Source organism: Pituophis catenifer, unplaced genomic scaffold (genome assembly GCF_029215685.1).
Source record: "Pituophis catenifer annectens isolate HBS135680 unplaced genomic scaffold, rPitCat1.0.hap2 SCAF_11, whole genome shotgun sequence".
NCBI classification, from domain to species: domain Eukaryota; kingdom Metazoa; phylum Chordata; class Lepidosauria; order Squamata; family Colubridae; genus Pituophis; species Pituophis catenifer.
The window spans coordinates 115512-135202 of NW_027256891.1; the positions used below are offsets into that span (position 1 = coordinate 115512).

General features: G+C 41.1%; 1 protein-coding gene across 2 annotated transcripts in view; it reads left to right on the top strand.

Annotated features, from left to right (window-relative positions):
* Positions 1-19691, top strand: part of LOC139322773 (heat shock factor protein 3-like) — a 40921-nt gene that overhangs the window by 4633 nt on the left and 16597 nt on the right. The window contains exons 2-6 of one of the 2 annotated variants that reach the window (XM_070951993.1): positions 1385-1493; positions 11118-11245; positions 12286-12425; positions 13403-13478; positions 15067-15128. In XM_070951993.1, coding sequence (XP_070808094.1) covers positions 1385-1493; positions 11118-11245; positions 12286-12425; positions 13403-13478; positions 15067-15128 — 515 coding nt within the window. The remainder of the gene's footprint in view (positions 1-1384; positions 1494-11117; positions 11246-12285; positions 12426-13402; positions 13479-15066; positions 15129-19691) is intronic. The other variant, XM_070951994.1, reaches the window with a different exon arrangement.

Sequence of the window (19691 nt, forward strand, 5' to 3'; positions counted from 1 at the left end):
GCATGTATGTGGCTCCCATGAATTCCTGGCCAAGGTGTAAGCAGCTGATCCCCTGGGCTGCAAAGGCAGATCACTTGGATCCTGGGGGCAGGTGCCTGAGGCTGAGCCAGAGCGGTATGTGTGAGTGTGGTGGTTCCTGCCTTCCAAGGTTCAACTCAGAATCCAGAACTGTGGCACAGCGTAGGTTCTTGCTAGGTGGAACGGGCTTGGAAATTGAAATCATAGGTCTCTTTTTTACTAGGTTTTTTTTTATAGTACATTTCTGTTTGTGTAACGTAGCTTCATTTATTCTTTAGGTAATATTGGGGCTTGGGGCACATTGGGGGGTGGTTGATAGATTAATAACAGATCCCACATCTCCCCCCCCACCCTATTCCCTCCCTCTTCATCTTTTAGTTAGAGTTGAGTATTTGTATTTTTATAGTTGTCAACTCGCGAAGCATTCCTGACCTGCTCTTGAGTGACAATAGTATTGCATTTGTATTGTTTATAGATGGTGTTTAGTTTTATCTTTTAATTTTATAAGCCACCCAGATTTGCCCTGTGCTAAGATCCAATCAATAATACATGTTACTGTTTATATAATACTACTATATATGATAAAAGTGGAATGAAAGCAAAATAAAAATAATAAAATAATGAATAACAAAACCCAAATCTTGGTATGATTAATGTCTGAAAAATCAAAACTGGATTCTGTCATTTCACAGAAGGAGGTCAAATCAAAATGCATTGTTGGCTTGTGGTTTGGGTGTGCACATATATAAATTTACAATAAATACATTTCACATCTTTTTGCATCTTACATCCCGTCAGTCACTCTGTCAATGTGTCCCATCCCATTAAAAATCTAAAGCTCACTTTTTCAGAAAAAGACTTCTTATATTTGGAGGCATTTTGTGAATCAGTTATAGCTTTAAGGACATTAACAACTGCAACAGTTGATAATTCTTAGCTTTGTAACTCTAAAACGAGTGAAAAGTAGCTAGGGCCGAAGCAGGGCTTGCTGGTGGGAGCTCTGCTACTGAAGCTCAAACCAAAGCATATATCCAAATAATGAAGGGAGAGAGATAGTTCCAACGGCTGCTGCCAAGAGTTTTCTTCCACCCTTTCGGTAAGTTCAGCTGAGACACTTCATCTCCTGGCTCAGTAGAGACAACTGGAGATGGATTGCTCTGCCATCATTCTCTGGTTGCATTAGTGGGTTCTCCTTAGTTAAGAGATGGAAGTCGCATCTCTCCCAGTCTGTTCAGTGCACCTCCAATATATACTACTGGGTGAGGTGCACTAAAATAATAGACCGAATGATGCCACTGAGTAGTAGATCTTGACATCTTTAGTTACTCTTTCTTACTGTACTTATTTTTTTTCTTAACTTTTCTAGAATGGACAGAATTTTTGCATTTTGGATGAACAGAGGTTTGCTAAAGAATTGCTTCCTAAGTACTTCAAACACAACAATTTGTCTAGCTTCATACGACAGCTCAATATCTGTAAGTATGAGATTCTGTCTATATTTTTGTTGTTTTCGGCACTCAGTGTCCCTTAAAATGAAAAAAAAAAAAAAAAAACCCAAACTCTCTACCTAAACTGTCGGAAAATAAACACAACAAATTATTTAAATATTTAACACCAGAACTGGGTTTATGCAAAAGGTATAATATTCGCCTACCGTACAATAGCTATAAAGCAGTATGTGGGTTTTTTAAAATTTGCATTTGGGATATGAAGGAGCAACTTCCTCTGAAAGGTTCCTGTAGCTGCTTTAATAGAGGCCCCAGGAGGCCTTGCTCATGTAGACCACACACGGTTGTTTGAGGCAGCAGAAACACAATCTACACGTAAGCTATGCCAGCTCCATAACCATGTCCCTACAGTGGCCTTTGAAGTAGCTGCAGGAGCCTTGCAGAGGATGTAACTGCATTCATGTCTTGGGGAAATGTATAATACTGACAGACTTTATTTATATATATATATATATATATATATATATGTATGTATGTATGTATGTATGTATGTATGTATGTATGTATCTTTTTTCCTTTTTCGTAGGCTTTTATGTGCATATTCTTTCTAGCCAGGTTTTACCTACGTAAACTTAGTTGATCTACAGCCCTAGGTTCTGTGAAATCTCATTCACAAGTTTCTGGGCCTTTTTTCTGCTGACAAACTGCAACTGCAACTGCAACTGCAAGTCTCCCAGAGAGCAACACAGAGTTGCAGTTTGTCAGCAGAAAAAAGGCCCAGAAACTTGTGAATGAGATTTCACAGAACCTAGGGCTGTAGATCAACTAAGTTTACGTAGGTAAAACCTGGCTAGAAAGAATATGCATACATATATATATATATATATATATATATATATATATATATATATATACACACACAATTAACAATCATATGCTAAACTAAGCTAATTAACTAAGGATTCCTATCCCCCCCTTCACACTTTAACTCCCCTTTTACTTAACTAAATATAAATACTCTTAATTTTTCTATTCATTCGTAAGCTATTTGATACTTTTTAGTCCGATATTTGTTTTGAATATAATCAATCCATCTTCTCCATTCCGATATATATCTTTCTTGTGAATGATCTTTCAAAAATGCTGAAATCTTCACCATTTCTGCCAGATTCGCTACTTTTAATGTCCATTCTTCAATAGTAGGCAAATCTTCCTTCTTCCAATATTGCGCCACCAAAAGTCTAGCTGCAGTTATTAAATTTAAAATCAATTTAGTCTCTATAACCGTACAATCTGTAATTATACCCAGCAAGAACAATTGTGGAGTAAACTTTATCTTCTTTTTAAGAATATTTTGGATAATCCACCATATTTTAATCCAAAATGCTTTAACTTTTTTACAAGTCCATTATATATGATAATAAGTGGCATTATCACAATCACATCTCCCAACACTTAGATTGTAAATTCGGATACATACAAGCCAACTTTTTAGGATCTAAATGCCATCTATAGAACATTTTATAAAAATTTTCTCTTAAATTTTGTGCTTGCGTAAATTTTACATTTCTAACCCATATTTTTTCCCAAGTTTCCATCATTATTGGTTCCTGAATGTTTTGTGCCCATTTTATCATACAATCCTTAACTAATTCCGTTTCTGAATCTATTTCTATACATTATACATCTATACATTATATAATCTTTTTATATGCATTTGACCTTGGTCTCTATTTTTTTTTACCAAATTTTCCTCTTTCTGCATGATACCAATTCTCTGATCTTCTTTCCATCTAGCTTGCAATTGACCATACTGAAACCAAGTTTGAATTATTCTTTCTTCTTTTAATGCATTTAAAGATTTTAACTGCAATACACCCCCTTCCATTTTAAGAAGCTCTTTATAAGTAATCACCTCTTGCTTTTGTTCTACACTTGTATTCTCTATCGCATGTCTGGGTATTGCCCATATAGGTATCTTATAATTTAACTTATATTGATATGTTTTCCAAACTCGTAACAAGGCATTCCTTAATATATGGCTTTTAAAGGTCTTATCCACCTTTTTATCATATAATAAGTAAGCATGCCAGCCATATAACAAATCATATCCTTCAATGTTCAATATTCTTTCTTCTATTGAGTTAATCCAATCACTAATTATTGTTAGGACAGCTGCTTCATAGTATAATCTTAGATTAGGCATTTTAAGACCTCCTCTTTCATGTATATCTTGCATTATTTTTAACTTTATTCTCGGTCTTTTCCCTGCCCAAACAAAATTATTAATACCCTTCTGCCATTCCCTCAAATTTTCATCTTTCTTGAGTGTTGGTATCATTTGGAACAAAAATAGAAACCTAGGTAGAACATTCATTTTTATTGCTGCAATTCTTCCCAACAGAGATAACTGTAGTTTTCCCCAATTCTCCATCTCTTTCTGTATTTTTTGCTATAACAATTCATAATTATTTTTATATAATTTTACATTTGGGGCTGTGATATATACCCCTAAATATTTAACCTTTTTTACTATTTCAAATCCTGTTAGTCTTTCTAGTTCTTCTTTTTGCTTTACTGTCATGTTTTTAGTTATTATCTTTGTTTTTTGTTTATTTTAAATCCAGACATTTGTCCATATTGGCTAATTATATCCATTAAACCTGTAGCTGATTGTACTGGTTGAGTTAAAGTAACAACCAAGTCATCTGCAAATGCTCTTAATCTATAATCATGATGTCTAATTTTAATTCCCTTTATTTTATTTGTCCCTCGTATTTTATTCAATAAAGATTCCAAAGTTAAAATAAACAATAATGGTGCTAGAGGGCATCCCTGTCTTGTTCCTTTTTCAATTTTAAAAATTTCTGTTAAACCACCATTAATTATTATTTGTGCTGTTTGTCTCTGATATATTGCTCTAATAGATTGTGTAAAGTATTCTCCAAACTGCATCTTTTCTATTATTTTCAATAAAAATTGCCAATTCACTCGATCAAATCCCTTCTCCGCCTCCAAAAAGATAAGCTCTGCAGGGACTTGGTTGTTCCTTTCCAGATATTCCAATAAGTTTACAATTTGTCTTACATTACATTTCATTTGTCTCCCACTTATAAATCCAGATTGGTCATTATGAATCATTTGTTGCATGATTACCATTAACCTATTTGCTAATATTTTAGCAAAAATCTTATAATCAGTATTTAAAAGCGATATTGGCCTATAATTCTTGGGTTGACTACAGTCTTGATCCTCCTTTGGAATCAATGAAATAAAAGCTATTCTCCAAGAAGGGGGTACATCTCCTCTGGCTTGAATCTTGCAAAATAGTTCCTTAAGCGGTTCTACCATTTCTAACTGCAAATTTTTATAATAAACAGCTATCAGTCCATCTGTGCCTGGAGCTTTACCCCCCTTTAACTGTTTAATTGCTAAAATAATTTCTTCCGAAGTTATTGGTTGGTTCAGTCCTTCCCTTTGCTCTGGTGTAATTACAGGGATATTCTCCTCCTGTAAATATCTGTCTATATCTTTGCCTTGAATTGTATCACTAGCATATAACTTTGTATAGAATTCTAAAAAAGCTTTTTTAATCATATTTTGTTGATATACCTCTTTACCTTTGTATTCTATTTTTTCTATAGTATGTAGCTTTTGTTTTTTCCTTAACAAGCTAACCATCTACCTGGTTTATTTGCATTACAAAAAGTGTTATGTTTAGCATATTGTAAGATATTTGCCACTTGGTCTGCCATCAACATATGTCTGCCCTCGCAACAAATTTATTGTTTCCTTTATTTTCTTATCTGTTGGATTTAATATAAGTGCCTGCTCTTTCTTTTTTATTTCCTCTTCTAAGTCCCTCCGTTTCTTTTCTTGTCTACGTCTATATTTATTATTCAAATATATTAAGGTTCCTCTCATATATGCTTTACTTGCATCCCAAACCATTTCCATAGGCGTACCCTTATGCATATTCATCACAAAAAATTCTTTCATTTGTTTTTTACATTCTTTCACATTTTCCTCATATCTAAACAAATTTTCATTTAGCCTCCAAGACTTTCTAGCTCTCTTTTCCTGCTCTAATTCCATACACACCGGACTATGATCAGATAAAATTCTTGAACATATCTTCGTCTTCTTTACCCTAGAAAAGAAATCATTAATAATTAATATAAAATCAATCCTAGAAAAGGATGATGTCTATCAGAAAAAAAAGTAAAATCTTTTTCTTCAACATTTCGTTCCCGCCAGATATCTCTCAACTCCATATCATCCATTATATCAAAAAAAAATTTAGGCAATCTTGCACGATTTTGGGTATTTTGAAGTAATCCTTTTTTGTCCTTTTGGGTATCCAATACTCCATTCCAGTCACTCATTAATATACACGATTTATAATCCCATTGTATTATTTTGGTATGCAAAAGCTTATAAAATTTTTCTTGCTGTTGGTTAGGAGCATATACTCCAATTAAAAGTGTTTTCTTCCCTTCTATTAGGAATTCAATTGCAATATATCTTCCTTGAGCATCTGCCTCAATTAATTTGGCTGTTAAATCTGTTCTTAGGTATATAACTATTACCATTTTTCTTCTCTGGAGCAGATGCAACAAAATGTGTCCCCAATCTTGAATTTATCAAGTATTTTTGATCTGTCACTCTAATATGTGTTTCAAATTGCAAATGTGTTGCAATTGTGTTGCAAATTACATCGTTTTTAAACTGTTTCAAATAATGAAATATTTTCTTTCTCTTTTGTGGTGAACTCAAACCATTGACATTCCAGGTCAAAAATTTAGTTACCATTCTTGACACCTTGAAGCTTTAAGAGCGCCAGCTGAAGCTCCTCCTTCACCTTTCTCTTCGGCCTTGCTCCTCCCACTGCTTCTGTTTTTGTAGCTTCTTGAGCTTTCATTTGGATTTGATGTAACTTTAAATTTTGTTCTTTTCGTTTTGCTGCAGCGCAAGTATGCCTTTGATCTTTTGGTTCTTCTCTTTTTTCTGCTACTTCCAAAGGTTGATCAGTACCAAAAAATTGCAATAAATCTTCTTTAATAAGCGAGGTCTCTCCTGCAGCTTGTGGCTGTTTACTTTCCTTCTGTCCCTGTATCGCCAGCTCTTCTTTTCTTCTCCTCATTTCCTGAGGTGGTGGGCATGAGATTTTTAGTATAAAAATCTCTTGCCTTCCAAATTGTGTTAAGACGATACCTTTCTCCCATATAATTCACCACCATTCACCAGCTGGAACATCCCATCTAAACTGAATCTGTCGATTTCTAAGTTCATCCACCAAGAAAGCAAACTCCTTTCTGCTTCTCAACATTTTGGGGGGAGTTTCTTTCAGCCCTAAAACCTCTTGTCCTGCAATTTGAAGTTTATTTTTATAGAAAGCTTGTAAAATTTCATTTCAGGTCCTCCTCGTTGTAAAGTAAATCACAATGTCTCTTGGCAATTGATTCTGTCTAGCAAACCAGGAATTAACACGATATATTTTGTCAATTTGCAATGAGAGATCTGCTTGTTGCTCCCCAGTTATCTTTGCAAAAGCCTCTGCAAAGATCTCTCTCAAGTTCTCTCGATTGTGTTCTCTCAGACCTCTTACTCTCAGGGCAAATTCCATCGCTCTATACTGTAACATCACCACTTCATCGTCTGCCCTATCCACCTTGATCTGAACTTCATCCATTTTATTTTCCAAATTCAGATTGGACTGATTAATTTCTTCTACTCTTTCATCCAACAATTCAATGTGTTTTGCCAGACCCTGAAATGCCATTACTATATCTTCTCTTATTTCCTTATTCCGAATTTGTATGACTTCTTTAATTTCAGCCATCTCTTCAGACACTCCCTTAATTTTCCCCTCTAAAAAAGAAGTTTGTTGCTTCAAAGCGTCCTGCAGAGATTCCTGTAAAACTTCCAAAGTCAATATTTGTAGGTTTGAAGTAGACAAAGATTGTAGTTTTGATGGTTGTGCTGGCAATCCTCCAGCACTTTTAAAGCCAGATTTTATTTGCTTAGAAGCCATTTTTAGCTTTCAATTTATACTTCCTACAGCAACCAAATCAATAAATCCAAATGTTTTAAAATCTTTTTTAAGTATTATAGTTTATTTAAAGTCCAAACTGTTGTCTTCCCACTTTAAATCTTTCTTTCTTTGTTGTAGAACCCAGTAATCTTAAACAGCCTTAGAAGTGCTAACGATGTTAACTATCACTTTCACTTTCACGCCCTGTTACAGTTCAGGCGCCATTTTTGCTTTCGTTTTAAAAGTCTTAGAAGGAAGAAGTATAGACACAGAGTTAAAGTTCAGTACTTGCAGTTGCTAGGACTCCTGTTTTTGTTCTGCCTGCTTTAAGCTTATTTTGAATCTGAATGTTGATTGCAGGGGTGGTCGCGGCGTCTTGTTCTGCTTAAAGCAGAAAAGCCTCGGATTCGGAGCTCAGTCGAACTACCAGGGAGCTCTCACCCTCCAAGCCCCAGAATTGCTCCTAGGGCTTTTGGGGAGCTCTACCTTTGTCCGGCTGCTCGCCTTCCTCTCTTCTCCCGAGGGGAAGGTTTCCAAGCTGCCAGACAGCTGATTTGCGCTGTCTTGGCGGTTTTAACAAAATCGCGGGGCTGACGATCCAAAAGGAGCATCTGTCAGCACCTGCGGTGCCACCGGAAGTCCTAGTATTGACAGACTTTGAAGCACTCCTTTCAGAGAATTTGCATAGCTCTGTTACCCGGTTCATATAAACCTTCGTAGCTATAGGAAGTAAACTTCAGGGTAGGATAGCTACATAGAAGTAGCAACTGCTGCCCGTAACCACACCCTGTTGTATTGTATGCTCATTCTAACGCGTGCCCATTTGGAGTTATGTGTGGCATATCCTACATAGGTATGCCATGGTGGCGCAGTGGTATTGCATGCAGTACTGCCGTCTATTTCTGCTGCCTGCTGGCTGCCTGCAGTTTAGCAGTTCAAGTCTTCCCAGCTCAAAATTGACCCTTCCATTCTTCTGAGGTTGGTAAAATGAGGGCCCAGATTGTTGGGGGCAATATGCTGACTCTGTAAACAGTTTAGAGAGGGCTTGAAAGGACTGTGAAGCAGTATATAAGTCAAAGTGCTATTGCTATGCAAGGAAAAGTGCAGTGCGTTCCAGGGCAGATGTGCCTTTAGCAAAGTTGTATTTAAGAAGCCTGGTTTGAAATCCCTACTTGGCTATGGCGTTCAGTGTATAACTTTGGATCAGTCATTCTGTTGTGGGAAATAAAAGTACAAAGTCCCATAGGTCAGTCATCTTGAGGTCTCGGGGAGAATGAATAAATAATTGACAAGGAGATTCATGACAAGAGACTGGTGTAAAACCTCCAGCACCAAAGAGAAGCAAAAGAATGTAGGCTACCTTCAGTTGGTGGTCATGTATCTTTTAAAAGGCAGAGGAAGCCCTGGAAGAGAGTCTGATGGGCCTTGCTCACTCTTGGTAATTGGAGAGGGTTTGATGTTATCAGTGCAGTGTGCTGATCACACTCAGCTTTCCATCCTGCTGCAGAACGAGATGCACTGGAAGTCCTGGAGACTGAAGGACTGGTTGTGGTGGAGCAGACTTGGATGGAATTGCTGTTGCTTGTAGAGACCACACACACACAAAGGTTGAGGGTGTATGTGGTGATTTTATTGTCTTACATAGTGACATTATATAGTTTGTCACTTTCAAGTTACAGCGTACTTGGCAGCATCTCATTGGCTACAGAATCTTCCAGGTAACTTAAATCATAGGTTAATCATTACTGCTGGCTTAAGCACTTCTAATATTTGGCTATAATTAAAATCTAACAAACATCCCACTTCCTCTCCTCCTGTTCCTCTTGTTTACAGAATTAGGGTCTTATCTTCTAATGTAATTTCCTGGTGCTTACGTGCAAGTAACCTTCCTTATCTGAGGTTTGCCATCCAAGATAGGAAAATCCCTGCACATATGCAGATTGCAGATTCCTACAGTTGCTGTGAGTTTCTTTGGGCTCCATGGAGGCTCTGAAGGAGCAGGTTCGCAATCTGGGGGGGTCCTTCTTGGACTTGGGGCTCCAGCTAGACAGATAAGTGGAAGCTGTGTTCAGGCTTGGCTGGTATGCCAGCTGCCTCCTTCCTTTCCTGGATCAGGAGAGATTGAAGACGGTGACTCAAGATAGCAATTCACACCTTGTAAACACATGGTAGCCATACTGCAATTTATTATAGCCGAGGTTATGCCTGAAAATACCCTAGAAGCTGAAGTTGCTACAGAGTATAGCTACTCTGCTATGGCAACTAGCTGCTTAGGAAGACTAGGACTTGGTTACCGGGATGCCTCTGAGCTGAGTCCATAGTGCTGCTGGTTATCTATTAAGTTCTAAAGAACCGAGGTCCTTGGCTGTGTGGTGTGGGAATGTCCCTTTGTTGCAAGAACTATCAGTTCAGTTCTTACCCTTTCACCATTCAGAAGTGGGCTGAAAACAGCTCTCTTCTGTGCCGATTTTGGAGCTTGGAGTTACAGTGATTGATACAGATACAGTCTTGAGGTTGGAATAGGCTTCTGTTAAAAACAGACCCAGGAAACTACCCACCAATCAGCCTAACATCAATACCTGGGAAGATACTGGAAAAGATAATAAAAAAAACCCTAGATCTGCCAACATCTAGAAACGAGTAAAGTAATAACTAGAAGCCACATCTGTTTTTGTTAAAAACAGATCATGCCAATCCAATCTTATTTCATTCTTCAGCATAGTGACTAAATTAGTAGACCAGTGAAATATTGTGGACATAATATATTTAGACTTCAGCAAGGCATTCGACAAAATAGACTATAACCTACTTCTTGGTAAGCTAGAAAAAAGTGGGATAGATACCATCACCATCAGATGGATTTGTAACTGGCTGACAAGCCATGCTCAACGAGTAGTCCTTAATGGTACTACATCTACATGGGGGGCGGTTAGGGTTAGTTGTCAGTTAATAGTTAGTAACAGTAACCTTTAGCATGAATTACAGCCTTACAATGCCTTCCCATGGAGTACACCAAGTCTTTTAGTTCTGCAGCTGTTATAATGCGAAACCAAGATTGAAGGATGGCTTCTATTAACTGGGTTTTATTGCTGGGTCACTTCTGACTAACAAGTTTCTTTAGTTGGTTCCATAGATTTTCAAGGTCTGGGCTATTCCCAGGCCATTCCAGCAGTGGAATAGGATTATCTTGAAACTCCAAAAAAAAAAAAAAAAAAAGTGGTATTATTAACCATCAAACCTCAAAAATATTCTTTTCCCAAAAGGTTTCCACAATTTTGGCCACTACTGTAGCTCATTCTGCAAAGCAAATTTAGTCCTTTCAGTTTCAAAAACTCAAAAGAATCCCAGTCTGCCTTGTAAGAATTACGCATCTTCCCTCCCTTGACTTTGCCCTGCTGGTATCCATATTTTGTTCTTCCATTGGCCTATTATCACATGGGTCTCTTCCCTTTGAAGAAGGAAGAAAGGAAATGGTTTTATCATATCAGAATGTCACCACTGTAATTCTTCTTTTGAGTGGGGTGTTTGCACCTAACTAAAGGAAAAGGAAAGAGTTCAAATGAAAGTGGGCTTCTCAGAGACACAAGCACATTGAATTTCCTCTGATGTTGTTACAGATGGCTTCAGGAAAGTGATGGCACTTGAAAATGGCATGATAACCTCTGAGAAGAATCCTGCCATTGAATTTCAGCATCCGTTTTTCAAGAGAGGGAAGATTGATTTGCTGGCAAACATCAAAAGGAAGGTACTGTTTTAACCAAGTGCTACTTGGTTAAAATTTCTCTGTTCAATATTATCACATGTTACCTGGTCCATTTTCTGTTTAAAGCATTATGAGCAAAACTGGATTGGACCTTGACTGATCTCCCCCTCCCCCCTAAAAAGTTCACCCCCAAAACTTAAGCAGGGCTGAATCTCTTTAGTGCTTGGATGGATGAAAAGATAATGTGGAAGAAGGTCAAGGCAAGCCGCTTGCATACAGGCGAGTTCATAAAGTCTCCAGAGTTGAGCTTGTCTTGAGGAAGGAATCTTGGCTTTGATTTTTTTTATCCATGCTAATTCTTTTTCTAATGGGTGAAATACTGAATTACTTGTAAAATTCTAGAGCAGTGGAGGCGGAACAACCAGCTACAAAATGTAATTACAGTTACATAGTTTCTGTATGACTATATATTTCAAAAACCAATAAGAGAAAAATAAAACCTCATATATTATGTAAACACGACTTAGTTTTTAAACCACAAATTAAACCTGGCCTGTGCAGGATCATGATGATGATACCAATATGACTTTCATTTAAACTATGAGAGTGAACAAATTTCTTCAGTGGATGCCTTTGACAACTCAATATGATCTTTTTTAAAAATATATTCCAAGTACAATAAGGACAAACCTCTAAATAAATGGATAAATTCCTAAAGTTTGATACATCTTTTATTTCTCTTCCCAAGATCATATGAATAATGATGTGAACATTACACCAAAATTGACCAGCCGTAAGGCAATCAGTGTCATAGACTTCTGAGATTTAGCCTTTTCCTTTTACACGTGTGTCTGCTTTTCTGAGTGGGATGTTGCAATCCTGTTTCTCAGTACAATTCTGGTACTGGGGTAGATGAGTGCCCAGGTAGCGATTCCTGAGTGGGCATAAACAGCAGCTTTGGCTTATCATCTATGATCAGCAAGGGGAAGGTTGTGTGTCTGAGTGTCTTCAGCGTCCTCCTTATGAGTCAAATTTCAATTGCATTTGTTTTTTATAAACATGTTTCATCTTCTCATCTTCAGTCTACTCTGACACAGGTGGCCACGGTAAGGCCAGAAGATCTCAAAATCTGTCCAGACGACTTGCACAAAGTGTTGTCGGAGGTCCAGGAGATGAGGGAGCAACAGAACAGCATGGACATCAAGCTGGAAAGTATGAAAAGGTGCAACACCATGAATGCACCATGAGCAAGTATTAAGAGGCAAATCATGAGATGAGTTTCCCACCCCATCTATAAAGCTGCAGATAGAATGAAGGGATTGCCTGAGTACAGAAAGGTGGACTTGTTGGCATCCTGGATGACCTTCTTCTGTTCCAACGACAAACATGATGCCATGTTATCAGCACCCACCCACTTTGAAAAGGAAATAAAGGATCTTGCTATTGTGGCTACTAATAATTGCAACTCTAGGAGGAAGACTGTTTCCTTATTAATTTTTTTTATCCTCTGTCCCCAAAGATCTTGCTCCTGCTAGTTACTGAGTTGGCCTGCTCAGCTGCAGTATTTTACCTGAGATTTTACTCACCTGCAAGTTTATTCGTTGTTCTTTAATGTTTTAATTAAGAATGGTCTACTGTGGGACGTGAAAAGATCTATAGTCATTGGGAGAGCAGAAGATGACCTAAATCTATAAAAAGCTGCCTGATGAAGGGCTGGACTGATAGGCTGTCTAACCCATTGATGTCCGCAGATACAAAACTTTCTGCTTGTCCCCTTCTTGGAAATGCTGGTGCTTTTTGCCTGCAGGACAGATATTTTGCCCTTGAGCAGTGATCTCTTCTGACTTTGGCCTCCCGAATCTCCATTTAAAGGATCTCATGAAGCAGAGCTGAGAAAAGCCCTTCTTCAGAACCTTGGCAATAACTGTAGTTCAAGCACGATTAGGTGTACCCCTTCCTCACATCGTTTCAGAAAAGCCTCTTTTTGCCCCTCCAGAACCCCAGGGAAAGTCCCGTAATGTTGTGGCATCTCCTTTTCCATTCTGGGTCTCTTGGAATGGAAAACTGGTTAGTCTCCTCCTGCTTCCACACATCCCCTCCTTTCCTTAAGTGCAGCAACCCAAATCTTCTTGCAAAAGTCTCCACCCTTGGAAGTCGATCACTTTCACCAACTTGCCTCTTTCTGTTCCTCGCTTCCAGGGAAAACAAAGCCCTCTGGAAAGAAGTGGCCTTCCTCCGCCAGAAGCACAACCAGCAGCAGCAGCTCTTGTCAAAGGTACTGAGAATAGCCTGGCCTTAGCTTGGTGTTCTCTGCTCCAGAGCAGTCACCCCACACCTGGGGCTCTCCCTTGAAGGCAGGAGAGGGCACGGGTGGAATGCTGCCTCCCTGAATCAGTTGCTCAGGGTCCTAAGAGTGATCTAATCTGTCCAAGTGCTTAGAAGAAGAGCACCTAGTCCAAATGCAAGATAGAAATTTTTCTCAGCACCCCCAGATTCATAGAGACAACTGAAAGGAAGAAACTCAACTGACAGTCCCAGAAGGTCTCCCTGGGCTAGAAACTTGAGGCCGGGAAGTCCTGCTGATTACTTGGAAGAACTAGGAATTGAAGAAAAAAGAACAACAACAACAACAAAGTCCTGGAGAATTAAAATATATAAAATCTGTGTGGTCTAGATAAATCATTTTGCAGTAGATAGGCCATTGATTCAGAAGTTTCACTGAACAAAGAAAGGAGCAACCATTAAAGTAAATTGCAGACAAATTTTGTTGGTTGCAAAAAGCTGTGCTTTTGCACACAGTGAATCACCCTATAATTTTATATTATTCTCTGCATCTTGGTTAAGGCTGAATGCATCAAGTCAGTCTCTGAATGTGTAAGAAAACTCCCACAATACGATTCATGCACAGGTCAAAAATAGGCTTTTTACTTTTTTTTAATTCCGAATCGGGTAAATACAGGGGCCTGATCAGAGAATCACAAGAAATGTAGAAACTAAGAGTTCACTGAACAGAATTATGTTTTTGTTGCATTCTGAGTGGCAAGGAAGATCAGAAGTAGTTAAATCCCTGTGAACTCCCAGAGATTGATTAATTATATAAACTGCCTTTATTCTACTCTTAGTTGAAAGGACTTTTAGAGTATTTTGTAGAACAGTTGCATCAAATAACTCCCTGTATCCAGGTTTATGCAACATTCAGAGACACTGCTGTCAAAGACAGATGGAGAGAAAAGATGAAACGAAGCAGCTTTGAATGTCTTTATAGTAGCCATCTTTAAGGAAAAATTGCACAGAGGGAAGACATCTCATAGAGGAAACCTGCCGGATTGCATCCTGTAATTGGGAATTCTCTCTGGTGCAACAGATGGATGCGCCTGAGAGAATGGAAGAGAATTGCAGAGGATCCCAAATCTGGAGCAGGTTTGTCTGTTGACTTTGAGGAAATAGTAGCAAGGATGTTGCTAATGTGATCCATTGCTCTGTTAACACAGCTTCTTCCCTGATAGCATGTAAGGTGATGAATGATAATTCAGTCCATGTTTTATTAGCTCAATCCTTAATTATTACAATAAAGGTAAATAATTGTACTGGTTAATGTGTTGGAGTTTTTAAAATCTGTTGTATAGATCCTAAATCTTACCTAAGATTGTCCGTGATAACAGCATATAAGTATGTGTGTATACACATAGTATGTTTGTGTTATTTATTTGAAGGAGGTATGCGCTAAAGGCAAAAGTTAATGAAAAGTTTTTAAAACCTTTGCCAGTTCTAGTTTGCACCACTGAATATTGTTCCTGTGCTTAATTTTGAGGCTGTGATGGTTGAGATGAGAGAGGATTGTTACTTTTCCCCTCTTCTTTCAGATCCTTGAATTTATACTGGGTTTAATGAGAGGAAACTGCATTTTGGGGGTCAAGAGAAAAAGGTAATTGCTCACTCTTTTGGTTCTGTCGCTATTCAAAATGAGATTCTGATTCAAGTTTTTCCCCCTATACTGAGGAGAGAAAAGCATTCTTAAACTTCATAGGGCTCCTGCCTCCCTGTTAAGGGGATACAAACGGAACAGTTGAAATGATTCCAAAATGTTGCCTGTCCTGTTTCTTTCATCGTGCTCCTATTTCTGATTACTTTGCCTATCTTTTCACGGCCTCTGGGTGAGCATTATTCTTGCCTATGTGAAGGTATTTCAGCTACTCTATTTGTGGCTTTTCAGGGCACAGCCCCTGTTTATGGTTTGCTGTGAACAAGCCAAATGCTTGACTTCTTTCTGACACCTTCATCTGCCAGATGTTTCACTTACCGGGAAAAAACTCAAAGAGCCGGCAGCTTTTGTAGGTTGGTTTTTCTTCTTAGCATCAGGTGAAAATGGCTGGCCGCTGAAGCCTGAAAAGGCCAGGGATACTCTTTGCAAGCCACAGGGGAAATGGGGAAGAGCAGAGAGAAACCGTGGCTGTATTTCTTCCAGGTCTTAGACTTCAGAAGAGCACATTGTATAAACCCGTTCTATACAGGTAGTCCATGACTTATGACCACAGTCGAGCACAACATTTCTGTTAAGTGAAATATTTGTTAAATGAGTTTTGCCCCATTTTACGACTTTTATTGCCACAGTTGTTAAGTGAAACTCTGAAGTTGTTAAGCTAGTAACACGTTTGTTAAGTGAATCTGGCTTCCCCACTGACTTTGCTTGTCAGAAGGTCACAGAAAGTGATCACGTGATCCCAGGACACTGCAACCGTCATAAATATGGGTCAGTTCCCAAGCATCTGAATTTTAATCATGTGACCATGGGGATACTGCAACTCTCATAAGTATGAAGAGCGGTCATAAATCACTTTTTTCAATCGTGTTGTAACTTCGAGCGGTCACTAAATGAACTGTTGTAAATCGAGGACTACCTATACTTCCCTTACTGAGGAAATTATGCAGAAGGATGTGAAGCTTTAAAGCTAATTAAAGCTAATCAAAGTTTTAAAGCTAATTTCCATGAGATGCATCTTCAGCTCATAGTATGCTATGGTATGCTAAGAACCGGAAGCTTTGGGGTTTTTTAGATAGTTTTTCAAACTCTATTTTAAGGGGATCTGGGAGGAGGGTGGTTTCCAATGTAAATAATGAGGCTGGGGGGCCTCCTGGGAGGGGGTGGGTTGTATGGTTTCAGGGATTAACCCACGAGGGACGGGATCTAGTCCATCTGAAGAGCACGGCGGAGGAGATGCAGAATCCGGGGCCAAGGAGAGGGTTAGAGCTTGTGCTGTTGATAGACATTACATCAGTACTGTAGGTGGGAGGGGCAGATATGGCGGGAGTAGGGGAGTGCACATCAAGTTGCGGGAGTGCGCGCTCGCTGTCTTCAAGCAGTGGCACGCTCCGGCCCCCAATGCTCTTCTCGTTCCCCAGGTGGCACAGACCCTCAGGCCCTGGGCCTTCGGCTGATGCTATGCAATGCCAGGTCCGTGGTAAATAAAGCCCCCCTCATTTGTGATCTTGTTCAGGAGGGGGGAGCGGACCTGGTGGGTATTACGGAGACTTGGTTGGGCCAGGAGGGGGGAGTCCCTCTCGTAGAAATGTGCCCACCCGGTTTCCGGCCATTTCATCAGCCAAGGTCACAGGGAAGGGGCGGGGGGGGTGGCAGTTATCATTAAAGAGGGTCTTGGTCCGAGGGAGGCCACTGTTCCTCAGACGGCTGGATGTGAGTCCCTCCTTGTGAAGTGGGGTCATGGGGTGCAGATGGGCCTGCTGGTTACGTACCTGGCTCCCTGCCACGTGGCAGCAGCCTTGCCTGAACTACTCAACGTTATAGCCGCGGTGGCGATTGATACCCCTAGGCTTATGGTCATGGGGGACTTCAACCTGCCATCCGTCGGTGAGGCGTCTGAGGTGGCTCAGGAGTTCATGGTTTCCATGACGGCCATGGACCTGACCCAATTAGTTCATGGCCCTACTCACACGGGGGGAAACACGCTGGACCTGGTTTTTGTCTCTGGTCAGTGGCTGATTGGTCTCGAGATAGGGGATATAGCGATCGAGCCTTTGTCATGGTCAGATCACTCCCTCCTTCACTTTGACCTTCGAACCGCCACACCCCGCCGCAGGGAGGCAGAACCGATGAGGTGGTTCCGCCCCAGGCGCCTGATGGATCCGGATAGGTTCCAGACGGAGCTTGGGCCATTTCCTGAGGCTCTGGCACACGGCTCGACTGAAGACCTAGTGGCTGCCTGGGATAGGGCGGCCACTGGAGCTTTGGACCGGGTCGTGCCTTTGCGGCCTCTAACCCGGCGTCAATCTCACCTGGCTCCCTGGTTCACCGAGGAGCTGAGGGAGATGAAACGCTGGAAAAGACGCCTGGAGAGCAGTTGGAGGGCCAGCCGTTCTGAATCTGACTGAACACTGGTAAGGTCTCATATTAAGACCTACCTGGTGGCAATAAAAGCGGCAAAGTTGCGTCCGCTCTTATTGCATCATCAGATAATCGCCCGGCCACCCTGTTTAGGGTGACCCGCTCCCTGCTCCACCAGGAAGGGCGGGAGGACCCCTTGGAGGGTAGAGCCGAGGACTTTGTACTATATCTGTATGACAAAATCGCTCAGATTCGGGAAAATTTGAACTCTGACTGGGTAGATTCGGGAGGGAGGATGGAGGCAAGCCTTGAGAATATTACCTGGGAAGAGTTTGATTCTGTGACTCCGGAAAACATGGACAAGATACTGGGCAGACTGAGCGCGGCCACATGTTTATTGGACCCGTCTCCCTCCTGGCTGGTGCTGGCCTCTCGGGAGGTTACACGAGGCTGGCTCCAGGGGATTATAAATGCTTCCTTGAGAGAGGGTGCCTTCCCCGCCGCCTTGAAAGAGGCGGTGGTGAAGTCTCTCCTCAAGAAGCAGTGTTGGCTAATTACCGTCCAGTCTCCAACCTTCGCTTCGTTGCGAAGGTTGTTGAGAGTGTGGTAGCGCGACAGCTTCCTCAGGACTTGGATGAATCGGCTTATCTAGATCCGTTTCAGTCGGGTTTCAGGCCTGGATACAGCACGGAAACGGCATTGGTCGCATTGGTAGATGATCTCTGGAGGGCCCGGGACAAGGGTTGCTCCTCTGTCCTGGTCCTATTAGACCTCTCAGCAGCTTTTGATACCATCGACCATGGTATCATGCTGCACCGGTTGGAAGAGTTAGGGGTGGGGGGCACCGTGTTGCGGTGGTTCTCCTCCTTTCTCTCTGATTGGTCGCAGTCTGTGTTGACGGGGGCAGAGGTCGACCCCGAGGCCCCTTGTATGTGGGGTGCCACAGGGGTCGGTTCTCTCACTTCTTCTGTTCAACATTTATATGAAGCTGCTGGGTGAGATCATCCGTGGTTTTTGGGGTGAAGTATCATCAGTATGCTGATGATACTCAGCTATACATCTCCACCCCGGACCACCCCAATGATGCCCTTAAAGTGATGTCCCGGTGCCTGGAGGCTGTACGGATCTGGATGGGGAGGAACAGACTCAGGCTCAATCCATCCAAGACCGAGTGGCTGTGGTTTCCAACGTCCCGATATAGTCAGTTGGTGCCTTCACTGACTATTGGGGATGAGTCATTGCCCCCCACGGAGAGGGTTCGCAACTTAGGCATCCTCTTGGACTCACGGCTGTCTTTAGAAGAACACTTGACGGCTGTGGCCGGGAGGTCTTTTTATCAGGTTCGTCTGATTCGCCAGTTGCGTCCCTTTCTGGATCAGGACTCGTTAAATATGGTCACTCATGCCCTCGTCACTTCACGCCTGGACTACTGTAATGCTCTCTACATGGGGCTCCCCTTGAGGAGCACCCGGAGGCTCCAGCTGGTCCAGAATGCAGCCACGCGGGTAGTATGGGAGCAGCATGGCGCTCCCATGTGGCTCCCCTCCTGCGCGAGCTGCACTGGCTCCCTGTGGTCTTCCGGGTGCGCTTCAAGGTCTTAGTTACCACCTTTAGAGCGCTCCATGGCTTAGGACCGGGGTACTTACGAGACAGCCTTCTGCCACCAATAGCCTCTCACCGCCCAGTACGCTCCCATAGAGAGGGGCTTCTCAGGGTGCCGTCAGCCAAACAGTGTCGACTGGCGGCCCCCAGGGGGAGAGCCTTTTCTGTGAGGGCACCCACCATCTGGAACGAGCTCCCCCCAGAGATACAGAGGATTCCGGATCTGCGCACTTTCCGCCGTGCCCTCAAAACATTCGTGTTTCAGCAGGCCGGCCTGGCCTAACTTTCCCTTTATATTGCTTTTGATTTTATTTTAAACTGGGATGTCTTGAATTATCTAGGACCAGAGTGTTTAGTATATTTTAATTGGTTTTTTTAACGTTTGCATTACATGTATTTTTATCGTTCGCTGTTCACCGTCCGGAGTCCCTCAGGAATAGGGCGGTATATAAATTTAATAAATAAATAAATAAATAAATAAATAAATAAAAGATAGATAGATAGATAGATAGATAGATAGATAGATAGATAGATAGATAGATAGAT